The sequence below is a fragment of the Schistocerca serialis genome, chromosome 1, assembly GCF_023864345.2.
Source record: "Schistocerca serialis cubense isolate TAMUIC-IGC-003099 chromosome 1, iqSchSeri2.2, whole genome shotgun sequence".
Taxonomy (NCBI): Eukaryota; Metazoa; Arthropoda; class Insecta; order Orthoptera; family Acrididae; genus Schistocerca; species Schistocerca serialis.
Window position 1 is genome coordinate 205,778,217 of NC_064638.1, and position 24,170 is coordinate 205,802,386.

The 24,170-nt window shown below is 41.6% G+C and overlaps 1 protein-coding gene across 3 annotated transcripts in view; it reads right to left on the reverse strand.

Moving 5' to 3' along the window:
* LOC126465730 (beta-1,3-glucosyltransferase) overlaps nt 1-24,170 on the reverse strand; it is a 122,988-nt gene that overhangs the window by 38,175 nt on the left and 60,643 nt on the right. For all 3 annotated transcript variants that reach the window (XM_050096329.1, XM_050096328.1, XM_050096330.1), the window contains exons 7-9: nt 18,677-18,857; nt 15,015-15,150; nt 14,783-14,936 (exon numbers count right to left, since the gene is read on the reverse strand). In XM_050096329.1, the coding sequence (XP_049952286.1) occupies nt 14,783-14,936; nt 15,015-15,150; nt 18,677-18,857 (471 nt within the window). The remainder of the gene's footprint in view (nt 1-14,782; nt 14,937-15,014; nt 15,151-18,676; nt 18,858-24,170) is intronic.

Genomic DNA, 24,170 nt, shown 5'->3' on the forward strand with positions numbered 1-24,170 from the left:
CTTTAAGCTCAGGTTTTTAAATCTTGACCAATACAGTCCCCGACAATCAGTCTTTCCTTCTCATCGTGAGCAGTAAGTCTCCCCATACCTATGGCTCTGGGTGACTTTCCCAAAATCTACCTCTTTTCCTAAATCTCTCAAGTCCTTTTGCTTCACCCCTCTTCCTTCCCCTTCAACCCTTCTGCCTGAATAAGGAGGCACTGGCTCCGAAATCTTGCCAATTACAACCACCTTTTACATGTGTGTTCAGCCACCGCTTGGTGAGTAGATTTTGTATCTATCCAATTAAATTATTCTTATTGGAATATGGAAGACCTCTAAAAAGAGTTTGAGAAGCTAACAAATAACAGTAAATCCCAATAAAAGATGATAATGATGGACTTTAATGCAAGAGTAAGTACTTAGTTAGTTAGTTGTATTTTCTTTACATAGTAACTGCGACCTCTTGCTGTGATACTGGACTGAGTTAAGATTACAGGTCACTGAGACAGCACCGACAATTTGCAATGAGACTGAAGTGTGGCTCGTGCACCATTTTACAGAACAGTAAACAAAATATGTTACATTAAGTTTTCTGACACTCTTTCAACTGTTGGTTGTCTCCCTTTAAGAACTGAAGTGATTAACACCCAACAAATAGTTTTCTGTTATAACAAGAGAAAAACCTGCGATTCAGTTTACTGCTTTCTTGGAGGTGTTAAAATTTGTTTCTGAAACTTATTTTCTTCTTTTTTTTCCTAATAGACTCAAAAAGAGCATAAATTCAGAACAACTGCAGTCAGTGTATACTGCTGCTGAAAGATAAAAACTAAATGTAAACCAATATGCCAGTTTTTAAGTAAGCAGGAACATCAGTAGATTTCATTAGGGTTATATTTACATTGCAACTGTACAGTTTCAAACAGTTGCATACAAAAATCTTGTCAAAATACTCTGCAGTTAAGTAGAAATGATTTTTTAAACTATTGTAACTCACAACTGTCTATATACTACAAAATACATTGTGAATGACTCTCTTAAACTTCTGAAGATTCTAAAAAATAAACCTTCATTCAAACTGAAATTATGGGGAATGACTGGATGAGGATACTATTACAAAAATTATACAAAATGCAAATGTGTTCTGAAGTACATCTTAACAGTTAAAAATGTTGCCTGCATAGTCCATACCACAATGAATAACATGTAACAGTGTTTGGATCATGGAATGTAGAATGGCATCAGTGCCTTTCCTTAACCTCTCTCCTTTCATCTCACTATCTGTTTCATTTATCACCTTGAGTAGATCCCTTGGTGAAGTAGAGCCTTAAGGACTATATAACAAGTTAAAGTAAAAAAGCAGATACTAGAAACTGCATTAATAATTTACAACTGTTAAACTGCTATAGACTATCTGCACTTACTTAAATATTTTATTTAGTTTCACTGAAAGATGAAGTGAAGTGTTTAAGTCACTTGACTTGCAATTGGAAGAACAGTGGTTCATAATCCCCATCTTGTCACCCAGATTGAGGTTTTTGAGAGTTTTTTAAAATCACTTAAGACAAATTTAAGAATCCTTTGAAAAGGACAAAGTCAATTTCCTTCCTCAGTCTTTCCTAATCCAAGCTCTGGCGTTGTACCTAATGACCTCATTGTCAACAGAACATTAAACCTTAATCTTCGTTTTATTTATGTTAGCTACACTGCCCAGTAAGTGGCATGCATCATACCTAAATACATATGTTATTGACAGTACAAACTGATGGATACTCTCATCAAAATAACTTCCTGTTTCTTATTCCTCCCACTACACCTGCCCTTGACACATAACTAGTAGTGTCATTATAGGTTGCAGTGGAAAGATATACTGGTGTCTCAATGAGTCCTCAACAAGCATGCACTGGAACCCTGCAATCTTTTCTTGTTTTGCAGCATAAGAGAGGAGCAATGAGTAGCTATCATCATTTTCTCTATTGGATACAACATTGCACTGTTTCATCTGCAGATAGATGCAATTCTGCATGATATACAAAGAAATCATCTTTTAGGTGAATCCTGAAGACTTCATCATGCAGCATGGACCTCTTTCACCCTCCTGAACTAATTTCTTAAGAACCGAGGCCTACCATTAATTATATTTTTTTAAAAAAATCTGTTTTATCACCACCTTCTCATTCATCCTAAACACACCCATAAAATTTTGGTGTTGTTTTTCTGATAGACTCAATTATTCTCCCATTTTCCTACGTAGTTGCTCCCTTCATTGTAATCAGTACTGACCATTCACAATCTCTGGACCCATTATCATGCGAAGAAACTGTATCTCAAATTTTTCAAGTTTCTCTTCATCCTGACACTCCTGCTGTAGTGTCTTAGTTTAGTTCATTTTGTGACTGTAAATAATTATTATACAGCTATTCAGGGTGAGTGAGCATTGTAAGCAGCATCCATGATATGCAACACATTTCACATCTCTGTAATATTATAGCAAATGGCTGCCTCATGAAACAAGGTAGGTCATCAAGTCATGCTACAGAGATTGGAAATAGGGCTCATCATAAATGTGACTAGACTGCATTCATTTTTTTCAGATCATGATGGCATAGCAGACCTATACATATGATGCAATAATAATCAAAGTCTACATAAAACAGAGCAGGTGAATAGTATTTGTTTGCTGTGAATTACAACTAATGAATTTCAAGTCAAGGGAATGTGCTTTCAGTTCCCTTTCATATAGCACATAGGAAGGAGAGCTTCTCATCAAACGAATGGTCCAGAAATCACATTGCATCACTTCCGTAAATTGAGATAAGATAACTTAATTTTAGTTCTACAAAATTAAAAACAACACATATAGTTTTCAAGAACACACACAGATTTATCAACCAGAAAGTTGACTTAGATATTTTTTGCTCACTCCTTCTACCTACAAATTATCAATTTCAACTGGCCTGCTGGCCTGTGGTTGTCATGGGGCTGGAATAGGAGAAAATTGAAAACTCGTCAGTCAGCAAAAACTATTACACGAAGCTCCTTACCATAGATATTAGACCATTAATAAAATTGTAAAGACGGTCAAATTTGAAGCTTGCATTTGAGCAACACTATTATTTTGTTCAAAGATTTTTTGCTAAGGTATGATGGTAGTAGTTACAGTTGTGTGCTTCGTGCAAAGATCTTTTTACAGATGTGCAAATCTCTGTGAACCTCTGCCTGTATCATTTGCACATTCTCTTTTGAACCCAGAGTGCAACAGCTTTTGCTCCCTCAACACTTTCCACACCTGGTTGTTAAACCACAGTGAATCATTCCCATCTTTAATCCACTTGCTAGGAACGGTCTTTTTCAAGAGCATGATTTACAATCTATTTACACTTTGCTCATAATTCCTCTACACCCCCTCTACTGGAACTAAATGATGTAAGTGAGATGTTAACAACTGCTTATCCTCTCTTTCTAGCAGAAATACTCTCCTAGCCTTCTTGAATGACTTATTTACTTTAGTGACCACAGTCACTTCGATGACATCGTGATCACTAACCCCCATCTCCATACTGATGCCATCCATAAGGTCAGGCTGTCTGAAGCTACAAGCTCTTGCATGTGGGCTGTCAAACAAGCTGATCAAGACAGCTTTCAGAAAAGTGTCCAAAAGTATTTCACAAGACTCTCTATCTCTACCCTCTATAATGAACCCACAGATGTCCCAGCCTATATTCAATAGGTTAAAGTCACCTCCAACTAGTAATGCATGATCTGGGTATTTGCACACTACTGACCATAGACTTTCTTTGAATGACTCTAAAACTGTCTCAGCAAAATCTGGTGTCTGGTAACATGGTAACAACATCCTACAATTAACTTGATTGCATCTAGACCTGTTATATATGACCAATAAACTTTACTGTCACACTCAAATTCAAACTCAAGAGCAACAGTATTTTTGACACCTGCAATGAACACCAACGGCCTTGCCGCAGTGGACACACAGGTTCCCATGAGATAACCGAAGTTAAGCGCTGTCGGAGATGGTCGGCACTTGGATGGGTGACCATCCAGGCCACCATGTGCTGTTGCCATCTTTCGGGGTGCACTCAGCCTCGTGATGCCAATTGAGGAGCTACTCGACCAAATAGTAGTGGCTTTGGTCAAGAATACCATCATAACGGCCAGGAGAGCGGTGTGCTGACCCCACGCCCCTCCTATCCGCATCCTCCACTGAGGTTGACATGGCGTTCGGATGGTCCCGGTAGGCCACTCGTGGCCTGAAGACGGAGTGAGTGCAATGAACACTCCCCCCTCCTACAGTGTCTAATCTGTCTTTTCAATATACGTTCCCTGACTGACTCACTAAATATCTCAGAGCTTTCCACTTCAGGTTCAGCCAGCCCCTGCTGCCAAGAATAATTTGAGTATGAGAATTTCTGGAGGGCTACAAATTCAGGAACTTTGTTATGAATACTTTGATAATTTACTGACAAAATCTTGACAGTCAAAGTGCCTTTACTCTGAACACAGTGTGATTTTGCTATCTGTGTACTGTCCAGTGATTGTTTATTAGAGTAACTCAAACTACTGTCTAGTCTAAAAAAAACCATATGCATTCCACAAATACTCTGCTACCGGAGCAGCTAGTTTCCTTGTGTAGTGCATCCTTTGCCTGTCAAGGGAATCCTACAATTCCCTACACATTAATGCAGGTCCAGAATTCTGCTGCCAAGACCATCACAGAGTTGACGAAACCTTTGATTGAGACCTCCATTTGGCTCCAAATCAAACTACCCTGATCAACTCTGGAAACAATGCTGCAAAATGTGAGCACCACGTGAACCCCTGTGTGAAGCCAGCAGCCTTCACCACTTCAATTAGCAACCTGTATGGACTGAGGATGGCCTCAGCACCCACGTGACAGGTGCTGATGTGAGCCACAACTTGCATAAAACTGCATCCTGGATTCTTGATAACTGCAGGCGAGGCCTCCACCATATCTGAGATGAGGCATCCTGGCATATATAAGGAGTGCACATTGGCTTTCTTTCCAGCACTGAATGCTAACTCCCTTAGGGGCTCCATAGCACATGTAATGTTGGAGCTCCCAATAACTATCACACTCTTCCCCATGCATGCCTGCTCGGACCCTGCTGAAGAAAAGGCAAACTTTTCACTCTCACAGTGAACAAGCAATGCCAGACTATTAGTCTCCACACTGATCCTCCACTCTGTGCAACCATGCTAGGTACTCTATCAGGTGCCTCAGCAACAGAGCACCTGAGCAAAGCATGCAACGCCTGAGGTGTCTCATGTGATGCGCCAAATTCTCTGCCACTGTATACCCCGTGGCAGCAACCTCAAGGTGGATGACCATAGCCAAACGCACATTCAGCTGTTCATGGACCGTGGCCAGCTCCTTCTATGTCCACATACACCATTCACACATCCTAGCAATACTAACTGAAAAAGTAAACTATAAAAGCAGAGAGAAACCTAAATATACAACTTGATACCCTCCTGATGTATGATCAATGGACTCTGAATGGTTTAATGAGCTCTATAACTTGCTATTCAGAAGAAATGGGAACTACACTACAGACTGCCTGAATTTACATTTACAATTAAAAACAACAAGATTAAAGCTCATAAACAGAAAAACATGCATGAGATTTATGAAATATACTACTAAGGAAACAGGAAAAGCCAGATGTGTAACTTGCTGCTCTGGAGATGTGTAGCCGGCAACAGCTGAAGCCTTACCATAAGATGTCAAAACATGTCATTAAATTTTATCTGGGTTTCATGACGTGTCACATGTTGTGGACAGCAAAATACATCTCCTCCTTAAGGGCAGTGGAGTTAAAGACCAAACAACTTCTCTCAGTGATCACTCTGTGAGGCCTGAAAGTTAATTGTTGGTTAGTAGTGAGAATAATTCTAGCAAAATGTGTGTCATGCTCTTAGAAGTGCCTTCTGGATTTGCCTGAAGGCTCCAGACCCCTCACTGAGGTATCCAGTCACCCCAAGAGCCAACTGCAAAGGAAGTCTTATTCATGTGCATATTAATGACTCAGCCCCTATTATTCAGTGAGGTGTTACTTTCCACCAAGAACTTCCAATTAACTTTTCTATATTGCTGATACAGATAGTTTTTATGGCTACCTAAGGCCTGTTGTCTAGGTGTAGCTCTTTTGACTAGTAACTAAAATGCCATGGGTTGATGGCTGAAGATTCAACAACCTTGTCTAAGGGCAGAGGAGCTGCAAAGGTTCAAGGCATTCTCTTGCCCTTGGGGAGGAAAACTGCCCCTACAAGGCAAAAGAATCGGCAATGATCAACAGTATGAGGATGCAGAAGGCAATGGAAACCACTGTATTAAAGACAAATAACATGTATCCACAGGGTATGTGGCCTATAAATGAAAAAAGCTCCATGATTATTGACAAGATTCCAGATTAGACCCCCATTCAGAATTCCAGGAGGTCACTGTCAAGTGGGAGGTGACCATGAAAAAAATATTGAATAAACATTGAAAGGATAATGTTCTATGAATTGGGGTATGAAAGTCAGAAGTCTGAATGTAGTAGGAAGTTAGAAAATCTGAAAAGGAAAATGCACAATTTAGATACAGAGGGAGTCAGTGAACTTAAATGGTAAGAAGACAAGGACTTCTGGTAAGTCGAATATAGGGTAATATCAACAGCAGCAGAAAATGGTATAACAGGAGTGGCAATCATTGTGAATGGGAAGGTAGGGTAGAGAATGAGTTACTGTGAACAGTTCAGTGATCGAATTGTTCTCATCATATTTGACAGCAAACAAACAATAGTTCAGGTATACGTGCCTTGTTGCAAGCTGAAGATGAAGGTGGGAAAAATGTATATGAGGATATTGAATAGGTAATACATATATGTAAAGGGAAATGATAATCTAATAATCTTGGAGGATTGGAATGTACTTTTAGGGGAAGATGTTGTGACTTGGCAAGACAGCCAAGCCACTACGAGGTGAAGCCGAAAGGCACGCGTTAAAGTTCACGAAGGCTGGCGTGAGATCTGGAAAATGACAAGGTCTTTATAGTAGCAAAAATAGTACGTAGCTTATGGAATACTTAACTTTAATCTATAATTGGTGAACATCGGTCTGAAGGTACATGCATCACAAGATAAATAGCAAATGATAATGGCGCCTTGCTAGGTCGTAGCAAATGACATAGCTGAAGGCTATGCTAACTATCGTCTCGGCAAATGAGGGCGTAATTTGTCAGTGAACCATCGCTAGCAAAGTCAGCTGTACAATTGGCGCGAGTGCTAGGAAGTCTCTCTAGACCTGCCGTGTGGTGGCGCTCGGTCTGCAATCATTGATAGTGGTGACACGCGGGTCCGACGTATACTACCGGACCGCGGCCGATTTAAAGGCTACCACCTAGCAAGTGTGGTGTCTGGCGGTGACACCACATTCCTCCCCTGCAAATCGGCGAACGGTTGTTTTATAAGGCTTCCGCCCGCTGTGGGGAGGACCCCATGTTGACGTATGCGACGAGGTGGGGAGACTAACAACAGGCGAGGCTGTGCCACACGCACCCTGCCATTCGGCCCGAGGGGAGCTAGGAAATGCCTGAAAACCTAGTCCAGGGTACACGCCAACATGCGGTGTACGCGCCCGTAAAGAGACAGGAGGGGCCGAAGGGTCGACCTGCATCGGGTCGGGGCACCCGACAGGCGAAGACGCCATGTGGTCCGGAGCGGGCAAGAAGTCCATGGCGGAGGACAACGGGTCACGGAAAGCGTCAGATGTTGAATACCATTGGCCTTGCAGAATGACTGAAATTCTGTGGACATGAATTGCGGGCCATTGTCGGCAACAATAGTCTGTGGAAGACCTTCAATGCAAAAGACAGTGGATAACGCTTGGATGGTGGCAGAAGACGTCGTGGAAGACATCCGGACAACAAAAGAAAAATTACTGAATGAATCTACCACAACCAACCATCGAGCATTCCAGAATGGACCAGCAAAATCGATGTGTAAGCGTTGCCAAGGGGTAGTGGCTTTCGGCCAAGCAAAGAAATTCCACGGCGGTGCGGATTGTTGTTCGGCACACGCCATGCAAGAAGAGCACATATTCGTAATCGCAGCATCGATTCCGAACCAAGTACAGTGCTGACGAGCAAGTTGTTTCGTTCGCACTACACCCCAATGTCCTTGGTGGAGAAGCCGTAAGACAGAGGACTGTAATGAACGGGACCATGACCCTGGACTGATCATTATCAGAACGCAACAGCAAAACACCACGTCGAACAAAAAGTCTCGCCTTGTGAGCAAAAAATCGGCGAACCAATGGATCCTCGATCCGTGACTTCGACAAGGGCCATGGCGTAGCAACAAAACGCAGAACTGTAGCAAGGACAGGGTCAGCAGCTGTGGCTGTAGCTACACGACGAAAATCAATCAGAAACGAATCGACCACGTCATCGGTTTCCGCATCAATGAACATGCAAGCAAGTTCGGAAGAAGCAAATGCTCTATCCTCAGCAACAGGCAAACGGAACAACGCATCGGCGTTTCCGTGCTTAGCAGTAGACTGATACAAGATATCGTAGCGGTACTGCGAGAGGAAAATAGACCAGCGAATGAATTTCCGCGCTGTACGTGGAGGTACAGGCTTGTTCGGATGAAAAAGCGATGTCAAAGGTTTGTGGTCTGTGATGATGGTAAAGTGACGACCATACAAGAAATCATGAAACTTAGTAACACCAAATACGAGAGCCAAAGCTCCTTTCTTGATCTGTGAATAATTTCTTTGCGTAGACGAGAGCAATTTAGATGCAAAGGCAATAGGGCGATCATGCGAACCATCTTTGTGCGCAAGCACAGCACCGATCCCGAAATCCGATGCATCTACCATCAACAAAAGGGGTTTCTGGGGATCGAATGGTGTAAGGCAAGTATTGGAAAGCAACGCCGATTTCAACTGGCGAAAGGCGTGTTCGCATTCCGTCGTCCAGACGAACGGAACACCTTTACGGTGTAAGCGATGAAGTGGAGCTGAAATGGAAGAGGCGTGGCGCACATAGCGATGATAATAATTTATTTTTCCCAGCACACTCTGTAGCTGCTTCAAATTCTGCGGTGAAGGCAAGTCTTGTATGGCACGGAGGTGTTCGGGACTGGGATGTATGCCTTGGGCATTGAGTACATGGCCCAGATAGGGTAAGTCAGGAGCAAAAAACACACATTTGTCCTTCCGCAAGCGAAGACCATTTCGTACAAGACCTGAAATAATGTTCTGAGATTGGCTAAATGTTCTTCTTCCGTTCTTCTGGAGATCACAATATCGTCCAGATAGTGTGCTGCAGTAGGGACCGACGCACAAACAGTTTGTAGATATTGCTGAAACAATGCAGGGGCGGATGCACTCCCGAATGGCAGTCGTTTGAATCGGTACAAACCAAGATGCGTGTTAACCACCAAGACGCGCTAGGATTCTTCGTCCACCGGTATTTGCAAGTACACATCTGCTTGGTCCAACTTCGAAAAATATGTACCCGGGCATAGTTTGTCAAAAAGATCTTCCGGGCGGGGTAAAGGAAAAGTTGCAGTCACTAGTTGTGGATTCACTGTTGCCTTGAAGTCCACGCAAAGTCTCAATTTTCCAGAAGGCTTTTGCAAAATTACTAAGGGTGATGCCCAGAGAGAAGCCTGCACACGTTCAATTATACCTTGTGATTCCAAATCGTGTAATGTTCTTGGGACCTCATCACGCAAGGCGTGGGGAACATTGCGCGCTCTGAAAAATTTCGGTTGCGCGTTTACTTTCAGTTCCAAATGTGCTTTATAGCTCTTAGCGCAACCAAGGCCCGGTGCAAAAATGTCAGCAAATTCTTCACATAGACAAGAAACACTGGCTGAAGGCACAGTCTGGTTCACTGATAGGACCTGATTTACTATAGACAAGTTAAACAACTGAAATAAATCGAAACCAAACAAGTTCACTGCAGAAGAAGAACTAAGGACGTAAAATGACACAAGTTTTGTTTGTCCCTTGTATGTTGCAAGAAGGCTGCACTGTCCTAACACAGGATAGCTTGTCCGGAATAACTACTTAACTTAACTTTTGCGGCATGCAATGGAGGTGTGCCCAGCTGTTTGTACGTGTCGTGATTGATCAAGAAAACTGCAGCTCCGGTATCGAGCTGGAATGGTATCACGTTGCCATTAATGTCCAAGTCTACAAAAAGTTTATTGTCCTGCTGACGACAAGAGCGACTGTCTCGTGCAACGTGAACTGACTCTGGTACAGAATCACTTGTGACTTGACGGGATTTCCGGCGACGTCGACACACACGATCTGTGGAACGAACACAGTCACTGTGAGAGAGAGTGGCACTGGGCGGAGTGGAATGAACTACATGAATTTCCATGGGCGAAGGTTCACGAGCCTGAGTAGTCTGGGTTCGATTCCGATTCCGGCGCGAAGCAAAGGGCCTGGAATGGTTGTGAGTGTCCGTTCTGAGCTTTTTCTGGCAAACACTTTGATCATGTCCTTTTTTATTACAGACAAAGCAAATAGCATCGCGTGATGGGCAATTTTCACGCGATTGTCTAGTAGCACACCGCGGGCATGATTTTAGCACTGCATTTGCTTGCTTGCGTGGCACACGTGGCTGAGGGATTGGCGGCAGCTGCGCGGACGGGTGCGAGGGCTGTTTACTATTCCGTGCAGCGCGCCCGGCGGGCCGGTTAATGTGACACACGGACGGGTAAATTTCAAATGATTCCTGAGCAAAGTCAAGTGTGTCCTGCCGATCCAATATGTCTATCACTTGTTGAAGGGAGGGATTGACTAGTTTCAAAATCTGTTCCCATATACGAACATCAGAAACGTTATGTGCAATAGCATCACGTACCATAGTATCTGAATAAGGAAGTCCACATTGACACTCAAAAGCACAATCCCTAGTAAGGCCTTGCAAAGTTGCAACCCACTCCCTATTAGTCTGACCGGCCGTACGTTTTGTATGAAAGAACGTATACCGTTTGGCAACTACATTGACTGATTCTTTGAAATATGTATCTAATGCAGACAAAATTTCTTCATAGGACAGAGTTGCTACGTCGCGTCGGGGAAATAATTTCACTATCACACGGTACGTTTGCACCCCAACGGATGCTAACAAAAAAGGCTGCCGCTCGTTACCTTGAATTCTGTAGGTGGCGAGATGGAATCCAAATTGGCGTGACCACTCCGTCCAGCTTTCCAGTGCAGCATCAAATGGACGAAAAGGTGGTGCAACAGCGTGTTGTGGCTGCGGTAGCGGTGAAGTGGCGGCTGCCGCATCATTTTGCATTGCACGTTGACCCTGGACGAGCTGTCCAAGGGCATCCAGTAAGGCCTGCGTCTGCTGGTTCTGTAAGCGATAAAATTCGGACAGTACATCTGGAGATGGTGGCAAAGCCATTACACAAGTAAAGCAATCTGTATCAATACGAACGCAAAATCCTCATCGTCAATTGTTGTGACTTGGAAAGACAGCCAAGCCAGTACGAGGTGAAGCCGAAAGGCACGCGTTAAAGCTCACGCAGGCTGGCGTGAGGTCTGGAAAATGACAAGGTCTTTATAGTAGCAAAAATAGTACGTAGCTTCTGGAATACTTAACTTTAATCCATAATTGGTGAACATCGGTCTGACGGTACATGCATCACAAGATAAATAGCAAATGATAATGGCGCCTTGCTAGGTCGTAGCAAATGACATACCTGAAGGCTATGCTAACTATCGTCTCGGCAAATGAGAGCATAATTTGTCAGTGAACCATCGCTAGCAAAGTTGGCTGTACAATTGGGGCGAGTGCTAGGAAGTCTCTCTAGACCTGCCGTGTGGCGGCGCTCGGTCTGCAATCACTGATAGTGGCGACACGCGGGTCCGACATATACTAACGGACCGCGGCCGATTTAAAGGCTACCACCTAGCAAGTGTGGTGTCTGGCGGTGACACCACAGAAGAAATAAAAGAAAGATTTATAGGAGAATATATGCTTGATAGTAGGAATGTAGGCTGCAGTAATTACTCAGAGATGAAGAAGCCTGGGCAGGATAGAGAAGCATGGAGAACTGCATCAAACCAGTCTCTGGACTGCAGATCACAACAACAACAACAGCATCAGAAATGAAAGAGGAGGAAGATCAATTGAGTTTTACAATAAATTTCAGTTGGTTATAGCAAATACACTATTCAATAATCACAAGAGGAGCAGCTATACTTGGAAAAGACTTGAAGATTGGGATTATTCCAATTGGATTACATCATTGTCAGACAGAGATTGTGAAATCAGATTGTGGATTGTAAGGTGAACCCAAGAGCAGATATAAACTCAGATCACAATTTTGTAATGCTGAAGAGTAGACTGAAGATCATGAGAATTATGCAGAAGAGTAAGTGAGGAAGGAAGTAGGTACTAAAGTTCTAAGGGATGATAAGATACATTTGAAGTTCACTAAAGATGTGGGTACTGTGATAAGGACTGCTATAGCAGGCAGTTCAGTTGGAGAGGAATGGATGTCTCTAAACAGAGCAATCACCGATGTTCAAAAGACAAACATGGGTATTAGGGAGGTAACAATGATCTGAAGAACATACAAAGACTCTCTGGCTCAGCCATAGAGTGTCTCAAGGATATTTGTAATATTGTACAGTATTATAATGACATATGTAAAGAATATTGTAACTCACTGTACAGCTGTCATAATATTGTACCTAATACATAACACAAAGAATTCCATCAGAATTTCTAAAATCATTAAGGCAAGTTGGAACCAAACAACTATTCAAGTTGATGTATAGTATGTATGAGAGTTTTGGGAAAATATCATCCACATAATTTCATAGACTAGCAAGGGCAGTTAGGTGTGAGTACTATCACACAATCAGCTAAACAGCTCATGTATCCTTGTCGCTAACAAAAATAATATACAGAAGACTGGAAAAGAAATTGATTAGATGATGATCAGTTTGGCTTTAGGAAAGGTAACGCTTCCAGTGAGGCAGTCCTGACATTGCACTTGATAATGGAAGCAAGACCAAAGAAAAATAAAGACACACTGATAGGATTTGTCAACATGGTTCAAGTGTTTGACAATGTAAAATGGTGCAGGATGTTTGAAATTCTGGGAAAAATAGGAGTAAGCTATAAGCAAAGATGAGTAATATGTAATATGTACAAGAAAGATTGGAAGACCTAAGATGAAATGATCAGATTGAGAAGGGGTTCCCAAAGGGTGCAGTCTTACACTCATACTGTTCAGTCTATACATCGAGAAAGCAATGAGTGACGCAAAAGGGAGATTCAAGTGTGGGATCAAAAATCAGGGTGAAAGTATATCAATGATAAGATTAGCTGATGACATTGCTATTCTCAGTGAAAGTGAAGAAGAATACAGGATCTGTTGAATGGCATGAACAGTCTAAAGGGTACAGAATATAGATTGAGAGAAAATCAAAGAAAGACAAAAGTACTGAGAGGAAGCAGAAATGAAAACAGCAAGAAACTTAACATCAGACTTGGTGATTGTGAAGTAGAAAAAATGAAGCAATTCTGCTATCTAGACAGCAAAATAACCCATGATGGACAGAGCAAGAAGGACATAAAAAGCAGACTAGCACTGGCAATAAGGATATTCCTGGCCAAGACAAGTCTACGGTTTAAACATAGGCCTTCATTTGAGGAAGAAATTGCTGAGAATGTACTTTTGGAGCACAGCATCATATGGTAGTGACATGTGGGCTGTAGGAAAACCACAACAGATGAGAATTGAATCTTTTATAATGATGTGCTACAGAAGAATGCAGAAAATTAGGTGGACTAATAATATAAGGATTGAGGTGGTTCTCCACCGAATCAGAAAAGAAAGGAATGATGCGACCAGACAGAACTACATTGTCCAGCCATAACTACGGGTTCTTCAATTCCTCTGGCAGAAGACATGAAACTAGAAAAAATTAAGTATTAGCTCACTTTATTACATAAATAATAGAAAAATTTACTTAACACAGTTCTTTCCCAAAATAGCACTAGGTAATTTACAGCTGCCATTGACTAGCAAAGCATGAATTGATGCACTAGTTAACGAACAGTTGTCTCACAGTACAAAATTCCACATTTAGCTGCCATTGCCCTACATGGGGATGTTGACTGGTGTAGCCGAAGTCTGGAACTGAGGCAGAGCTCTTGCATGTTCAACACACACTATATTGACCTCAGCATGAGAGGGCTGCTATGCTGAGGGGGAGGAGTGGTCTTCTGGAGTGCCTGCCACTGGTTGTTGCAGATTGCAGCGAACCCTCGCTAATGTCTGTGGTATCGATTTGCATTGCTGACTCTGGTGTGGCACCACAATCTCTGGAGGATGCCACAAGGAATATAAGGAAAACACTGGCAAGGTGAAGGAAATGATGTTAGGGCATGTTGAGGCACCACAGAATAACTTCCATGGCTCTACAATGTAAAAAATGTAGAGGAAGCTAAGGGGTTGGAATAGGAGAGAAATTTGTGGTAAGTCACACTGAACCAGTTAGAAGACTGATGGAGGACAAAAGAACCATACCTAGCTTGGCAAAATACCATGCATAAGAGGCAAGAGTAACAAATGAATATTGAAACAATTAAATAGTAAAAAATATGAAAAACAGTTGCAAAATTGTGTTTATATTAACTTTGAAGCTAAAAAAATTTCAAAATTAATTTATGTAATGAAACACTTTCCACAAAGTGCTATTTTAATTAAACTAAAGATCTGGATACACATACCTCAATATTGTATCATCATCCGTTATTACAATCCATTTCACAGTTGGATACTTTTGAGGCTGAAGTGCAACATTATGTATTATACTCATTGTCTTTGCACAGTGGCCAACTTCTGTGTTGGGTACTCCAAGATTAATTGTGGGTATATTCTGATCTGAAGAACATCACATATAATGCCTCTTAACTCCAAGTATTGTTTAGACAGTACAGAATAGACAAAACTTCATCTCACCTGCTACATCACTGTAAAATTCCATATACCCTGTAAATTTACCCCATGTTTTCTTAATTACTGGCACTCTATCTTTGTGGAACTTGCTGCAAGTCTTTATAGCAAAATATATGTGACTTCTTGAAACAGCATCTCCCTGAAATTGAGTTTTGGAAAGAAACACACTCTCAGAACAGTAATAAACACCTTTTTTTAAAATTTTACACACAGGAAAAGCATTCTTTTATCTTAATTCAAATGATAATTCATTATCCTGTATCTTATAATTAATGTTATATACAGCTGACCACATTGCTCTATGGTCTAAGCAACTGTTCATATTTCTTCAAGCACAGGCAATGTATAAAAAAGAATTATAAAGTGCTCCTAGGGACTGGGAGTGACTTCATCAATGCTAGCTTCTACATGTATACATTTAGATATTCCTCAACTCACAGTCTGTGGGCTCTGCTGTTTACATCCACTTATGAGATCTTCTTATGCAGTTTCTTTAGTTTCTGAATTTTCTACAGGTGGTGGTGTGTGAAACATATATTTTGTGAGCTTGGATGTAACCCTTTTAAAAATGTTTTCTGCATAAAACCAACACGTAGACCAATTCTGTAATATTGCAAGTATGGTGTTTTCTGAACTATGTCTGAAAATCCAAACAAACTTTGTGTTCAATTGTGATAAGTGTAATGAGCATTACCAAAAGGATACTAATGGAGTTATCACACATTCTACCAAGGATTACATGCAAGTCCACAAAGTATACTACCTTGACTGGAAAGAAATGAAACTGCACAAATTACTAAGAAACTGTTTGCTGTGGCTTAATAGTGGTGATTATTTGTCCTAAGCATCCTTAAACCTTGGCAAATTACATCAAAATTGATAAAGTCTGTAGCACTGGATGCGAAATTTAGTATGTACGTGTTCCTATGCTCTGCTGATGGGGGAAAAAGGCAGTGCCAATGAATAGTTGCACAAGAAATTTCTAGGAAAAAAGCTTTTGTGTAGTAAAATGAATGAAAGAAAATGAATTCAGATGTCTTCTACTTTATGGGCAACCAGTTCTAAATGAACATATTTGGTAAGTACACTATTATGCATCATGAGTATTGTTTCATTTGTGTGAGACACTGTAAATCACATTTTCTGGTGTGGTGCAATAACACACCTGTAGGAAACTGCTTGTCCACTGTCACTGCATTGATCAATTTTGTTTAAACTTGTCACACCTTAAGAATACAGACTGCATTGGAAAACAACATTGCATTAATACACAATTGCAAAGAGGTTAGTAATGTATGTTGCATCATTTCTTTCATGTCAAAGTAGTATGTTTCACATAGCAAGTGCACACAAGAAAGCAAAACAATGCAAGCCAGGAAAAATGGAAAATAAGTGAAATGTGCACTATCCATGAATGAGCAATTGGTTTGGAAGAGATAACTGTATTTTGAATAAAAAACTTCATTCAATTAATGGTCACTGATTATTCCAAACACATCTAAGCTATTCCGCTGCTGTTCCTCTAATAATAACCTTTTACCAATTACATGAGCAAATTGATGAGTGATGAAGAAATGGTTATACACTATGTGGAGGCTGCTTATTTACAATGATCTTTGTTTGCTACAATTATAACAGAAATTCGTGCACTTAGAATCAGAAGTCTAATAATTTGCCTTTAAATAAATGTGATGATAACAGTGATGTCAAATGTCCTAAACCAAAAACAATTTAATTTAGTTCTGAATCTCCAGACATTACCAGTTTTCTATTTTAAGTAATATTTTTTATGATCCCCGTTAAGACCGAGCGAGGTGGCGCAGTGGTTAGCACACTGGACTCGCATTCAGGAGGACGACGGTTCAATCCCGTCTCCGGCCATCATGATTTAGGTTTTCTGTAATTTCTCTACATCACTTCAGGCAAATGCCGGGATGGATCCTTTGAAAGGGCATGGCCGATTTCCTTCCCCATCCTTCCCTAACTCGAGGTTGCGCTCCATCTCTAATAACCTCGTTGTCGACGGGACGTTAAACACTAAATCTCCTCCTCCATCCCTGTTAAGATAAAGAACTCTGCTTCCTACCATAAATCATAAATAGGAGATAAAATCCACATGGAAATTATTTTTATGTAAAATATAGAGGTTGAAACTGAACCTTTTCTCCCATTCTGGCCATATCAGTACCACTTCTGAATGTTAGTTTTTTCTCATAAACTTTTTCTTTCTCTACAATATTTTTTATCTTTGCATTCATCTCCTTTCTTTCTTTGGGTTATTTGCCCATTTTTTTCCTTATTGTTTCTTCACTGAACTCCTTTTAGTCCTACGGTTATTTCTTCCTTCATATTGCATATCACCTTTTAACAACAAAGACCAGCTTATAATTAGTTTCCTTTATGTGAGAGACCTAAAAGATTAAAGTTGTGTTTCATTAGCACATTGTCATCAATTCTGCAACATCACCACACACAAAATGAAATTGTATCATGTGATTGTAGTTTTTACATTTCATTCTACTAACCACATAACACATCGTTAGTCATGTCCCTTTGTGCTCATTGATTTTCCTCCAGGATTTTTCCTCTCACTATATCATTTAAGAAGTCATTGAACCAAATCAGGTGCTACATCTATTTGTTTTTCCTTTCCTGTACAGATCAGTGCCCTTCCTTCATAGAGTCCTTGCAACACTTCCTAATTAATTTACCTTTCTATCCCAAATTTTTGTTGTGCTCGTCCTTACCCATATCTCTACAGTTTCTAATGCTGCCCTTTCCCAAGAAAGGGGCAACAATAAGAAGAGATCAAATAGTTTTTGCAATCAGAAATAACTTGCATGCATGGAAACAACACTGTGTTCCCTGACTTGTCTTAACAAATTTACAGATCACCTTGAGAGAATAGAAGATATAAAAGAGACAAATAAAAACTGACCTACTGGAACATTATTAAGTCTTTCAACATGATGCACTATAAAGTGACAAACAAACACTGACCTACTAGAACAGTAAGTCTTTCAACATGACAAATTTCTTCATTTCACAAATGAAAATGTGAGATAACCTGAAACATGTAGAGGTTATATGAGCATATAGAAAGGGGATTTCGAAAATCTATATCTCTGAAAAGTCTCATATTTCATAATGTGCCATTCTTGAGTGCTTATAAACATGTATCTGAAAAGGGAGAGTACAAAAACTACATATGCATCTTCCTCTTACAGATTTGGAAGTCTTCAAGAGCATTCACACAAATTACTTATAAATAATTATGAATCCCCAGGGATGCTTCTAGCACTTTATGGAACTAGTGAAAACCTTATATGAAAATTCCACAATAGAGACAGTGGGGGGAAAACATCTGCTTCTGCAACTCAGATGGAAATATGAGTAACAATGATATCATCATAAAGAAAGTCACGATTACAATATGATGAAAACGTTTTAATTCAAACCCATTGGAATATGAGGAAGCTACTTGTTTTCTTTCTGTAAAGTGGCATTACGAACACTGATATTTATGACATGTTAGTAATGGTGTGCACCGGACTTAAAATATAAGTATTTGACTTTATCCAGTTACAAGAACAGAATTATTGTGCTTCATCTCAGTTTATTGCGTGGTATAATAAACTAACTTGAATAGCTCAATATGTTCTTACACAATATCTGATGAGCCTTGGAGATGTAGCACACATAGAACGATATTTAGAACACAGGAATGGAGTATCCACCAAAGCTGGTCCTTTGCCATCATCCCACACAAACTGAGCTAACTCATACTGTGCATCAATGGCAAAATTTTGTTGATAAGTCTCATTTTCAGAAAGCCGCTGTCTCAACCTACAAGAGAAACAAAATAGGATTATAACAATGCAATGATAAAAAATCACATGTTTGAGATCTTGCTGTTGGTGAGGACAAAAGTCTATATAACTGTCTTTTTGTAGCACACAGACCTCCAGGCATTCTATGGCATGCAAAGAAGACATTTAACATAATTAATTTCATAATACAGGGACATTGCTTTATTGTAGCACTGACAGTGTGGGTTGAGAAGTTTTCACATTCTCATGAATCTGAGATCTACACTGGCAGAGGCACTGTAACTGGTATGGCCTCCCAAGTCTGACAGGTCCCAGCAGACGAACAAGACAAAGTGTGTCTCACAAAACCCCACCTCTCTGATGTCCCATCCTATGTACCTTGGCCCTTCATACCACAGCTCAGTGTGATAGGGATCAAAGCAGGCTTCAGTCTAGTGAGCAGTCACAGAAGCAGAGCTCTACAGCCTGCTTCACATCCAGTCTGGAGAGGAGACATCTACAGCCTTCCAGACAGATCACATTACTTCCTGCAATAGAAAACTGATTGAATATGTGACTGTCCCTGGCTAACCATGACAAGATGATCCTTTTCCAGCACCTGTTCAGGATGCAACTTGTTTGTGTGAATGTACGGCCTCAGCATTTTGGAGAGGGCTGTAACTGCTGTAAATCTTACTCTACTGAAATTTAGCATTGGACATCTGTTCCACAAAAATGTCAGCGTGGCAGGTTAGTATACTGTGGATAGGGTTGTTGGAGGAACTATTGCTATGTGCAAACTCCTAGGATATCTTGGTCGGGGTCAGACAGATTGGAAGTAGTGGACTGTGGGAATTCAGCAAGTATATTCTTAACACAGGACACACCCAGCCTCGGATGTGCCTACACCTTGATTAAAACAAAACATCACGATTACTTTAACCACACTCCATAGAGGGAACATAAAGTGCAGGGCACTTGGGACTATACTGGAACTACGAGTGGAAGTAAATAATATAATGTGGATATCACTGGGGTAAGAGATATGAAGAAAGGAAGTGGATCACATCAAGTTGTTGTCAGAAAATGCTTTTCACTGTACAGGCAAAGACTGAGGTGAGTATTCAGGAATGGATTCTATCATTAACAACAAATATAAAGATGAAATTGTTGTTAGAGAAGTAATCTCAGGCAGAACAACAAGAATAGTATTAAAAATCAACAAAAGGGATTCACTGTTAATAGAACAAGTTTATACCCAACAACCACACACCCAGATGAAGATCTTGGATATATTTATGAGCAGCTAAAAAGAACACTTAAACAAAAGTAATAGGTGAATTTAATGCAAAAGTGCAGCCCGTGTGGAAAAACATTCTTCAGCAGGAAATTTTGGATTCTATACCAGGAATAAAACATTTTATTGGAATTTGCTGAGGAGAGCCAAATGTACTTCCTACATATAATTTCCAAGAACTGCTCAGGCAGGAAGTCAAACTGAAAAGGATTAAGGCGAACTAAAGTGAGATTTACTATGTGCTTCAAACAACAAACAAACAATGAAGGATGTGTTGGTCAGTCCATTGTCTCTATCGAACACAGGCTACTAAGACGCAATATTAAACTGGGCATTAAGTAAGAAGCATTTAAACTTATTAAGCATAAAACCAGTTTCACTGACACAAAAAATTAGGTGCAGAAGAAATCGAAGAAAGAAAGAGATGTTAAAGGCTCTATTGAATGAAAACGGATAAAGAAGAGGAAAAATAGTAAATAATAAAAGTCAGACAGAACTGGCTGATGTGAACAAGACTATTCACAAGTATTAAAAAGAATACATCAGAAAGTGTAATGAGAAGAGAGAGAAATCAGGAACAACTGAAGTATGAAGAAAATGAAATAAGTACCAATGCTGGGGAGTAACATGGCATTACTACGAAGAAACAGAATGTGGTGTCACCGCCAGACACCACACTTGCTAGGTGGTAGCTTAAATCGGCCGCGGTCCATTTAGTACATGTCGGACCCGCGTGTCGCCACTGTGTGATCGCAGACCTAGCGCCACCACAAGGCAGGTCTCGAGAGACGATATAGCACTCGCCCCAGTTGTACGAGGAGATTGCTAGCGACCATACGGACGAAGCCTTCCTCTCATTTGCCGAGAGCCAGTTAGAATAGCCTTCTGCTAAGTCCATGGCTACGACCTAGCAAGGCGCCATTAGCCTTGCCTACTTTGAGAGTTATAGTATAAATGTCTCAAGAAGAATGCTGTAGTCATCAAATAATAAAGTTAAGTATAAAGCAGCTACGTACTTTTCTTGCTACCATTCAATAGTTATCCTGTTCCAGAATTGACGCCCGTCGGCGTGAGTGTGTACGCGTGCCTTTCTATCGGCTACCCGTCACTGTGGACTGGCTGCCTTGTCAGTCCACTTCATTGGCGACGAGTCTCCAAAGGATCTTGTGTTTTGCTTTGCCCTAATTTATTTGTGTCATGGCTTCGCCAGATGTACTGTCCGAATTTTATCGCTTGCAGAATCAGCAGACGCAGGCGTTATTGGATGCCCTTGGACAGCTCGTCCAGGGTCAACGTGCGCTGCACACCGATGCGGCCGCCGCCGCTTCACCGCTACCGCAGCCACAACCTGCCGTTGCACCGCCTTTTAGGCCCTACGACCCGAACCAGGAGACGTGGCAGGAGTGGTCCCGACAGTTCGCCTTCCACCTCGCTGCCTACAGAATTCAAGGTAATGAGCGGCAGCCGTTTTTGCTTTCTTGTGTCGGTGTGTCCACCTACCATGTGATAGTGAAATTGTTTCCCCGACGAGACGTAGCAACTCTGTCCTACGAGGAAATTTTGTCTGCATTAGATGTCTATTTCAAAGAAACAGTTAATGTGGTTGCCAAACGGTATACGTTTTTTCGTACAAAATGTACGGCCGGTCAAACTAATAGGGAGTGGGTAGCAACATTGCAAGGACTTACTAGGGACTGTGCCTTTGAATGTGACTGTGGTCTTTCTTATTCAGATACAATGGTGCGTGATGCAATTGCACAGAACGTTTCTGATGTTCGCATACGGGAGCAAATTTTGAAACTAGTTAATCCCTCCCTTCAACAAGTGATAGACATATTGGATAGACAGGACACACTTGACTGTGCTCAGGAATCTTTTGAAACTTCGCCAGCTGTGTGTAACATTAACCGGCCCGCCGGGCGCTCTCGAGCTGCGCGGCCCGGTCAACTGCCCTCGCATACGTCCGCACAGCTGCCGCCGCGCGCTAAGCCAGGTGTGCCGCGCCAGCACCCAAATGCAGTGAAATCATGCCCGCAGTGTGCTACTAGACATTCGCGTGAACATTGCCCATCACGCCAAGCTATTTGCTTTTTCTGCAATAAGAAAGGACATGTTCAAAGTGTTTGCCAGAAAAAGCTCCGTTCAGACAATCACAACCATTCCAGGCCATTTGCTTCGCGCCGGAATCGAACCAAGGACACTCAGGCTCGTGGACCTTCGCCCATGGACATTCATGTCGTTAATTCCCCTTCGTCCAGTGACACTTTCTCTAACAGTGCCTGTGTTCGTCCCACAAAAACTGTGTGTCGACGTCGCCGGAAATCACGTCAATTAGCAAGAGATTCTGTACCAGTGTCTGTTCAAATTGCACAAAACAGTCGCTCTTGTCGTCAGCGGAACAATAAACTTTTTGTGGACTTAGACTTTGAAGGCAAAGTGATACCATTCCAGCTCGATACCGGAGCTGCAGTTTCATTGCTCAATCACGACACGTACAAACAACTGGGCACACCTCCGTTGCGTTCCGCAAATGTTAAGCTAACCACATATTCAGGACAGACAATACCTGTGTTAGGACAGTGCAGCCTTCTTGCCACATACATGGGACAAACAAAACTGGTGTCATTTTACGTTCTTCGTTCTTCTACGGCAGTGAACTTGTTTGGCTTAGATTTATTTCAGTTGTTTAACATGTCTATTGTAAATCAGGTGCTATCAGTGAATCAAACTGTGCCTACCGACAGTGTTTCCAGTGTATGTGAAGAATTTGCAGACATTATTGCACCGGGCTTAGGTTGCGCTAAAACCTATGATGCACATTTGGAACTGAAGGTCAACGCGCAACCGCAATTTTTCAGAGCGCGCAATGTTCCTCACGCATTGCGTCAGGAGGTCGCAAGAACATTGAACAATGTAGAATCACAAGGTGTCAGTAAATATGTGCGCAATGCCTCTTCCATTTCAGCTCCGCTTCATCGCTTACGCTGTAAAGGTGTTCCGTTCGTCTGGACGACGGAATGCGAACGCGCCTTTCGCCAGTTGAAATCGGCGTTGCTTTCTAATACTTGTCTCACGCCTTTCGATCCCCGGAAACCCCTTTTGTTGATGGTAGATGCATCGGATTTCGGGATCGGTGCTGTGCTTGTGCACAAAGTTGGCTCCCGTGATCGCCCTATTGCCTTTGCGTCCAAATTGCTCTCGTCTGCGCAAAGAAATTATTCACAGATAGAGAAAGAAGCTTTGGCTCTCGTGTTTGGTGTTACTAAGTTCCATGATTTCTTGTATGGTCGTCATTTTACCATCATCACAGACCACAAACCTTTGACATCGCTTTTTCATCTGACCAAGCCTGTACCTCCACGTACAGCGCAGAAATTCATTCGCTGGTCTATTTTCCTCTCGCAGTACCGCTACGATATCTTGTATCGGTCCACTGCTAAGCACGGAAACGCCGATGCGTTGTCCCGTTTGCCTGTTGCTGAGGATAAAGCATTCGATTCTTCCGAACTTGCTTGCATGTTTATTGATTCGGAAACCGATGAAGTGGTCGAATCGTTTCCGATTGATTTTCGTCGTGTAGCTACAGCCACAGCTGCTGACCCTGTCCTTGCTACTGTTTTACGTTTTGTTGCTACGCAATGGCCTTTGTCAAAGTCTCGGATTGAGGATCCGTTGGTTCGCCGATTTTTTGCTCACAAGGAGAGACTTTTTGTTCGACGTGGTGTTTTGTTGTTGCGTTCTGATAATGATCAGTCCAGAGTCGTGATCCCACGTTCGTTACAGTCCTCTGTTTTACGGCTTCTTCACCAAGGACATTGGGGTATAGTACGAACGAAACAACTAGCTCGTCAGCACTGCACTTGGTTCGGAATCGATGCTGCGATTACGAATATGTGTTCTTCTTGCATGGCGTGTGCCGAACAACAATCCGCACCGCCGCGGAAAGTCTTTGCATGGCCAAAAGCCACTTCTCCTTGGCAACGCTTGCACATTGATTTTGCTGGTCCATTCTGGAATGCTCGATGGTTGGTTCTGGTCGATGCCTTCAGTAAT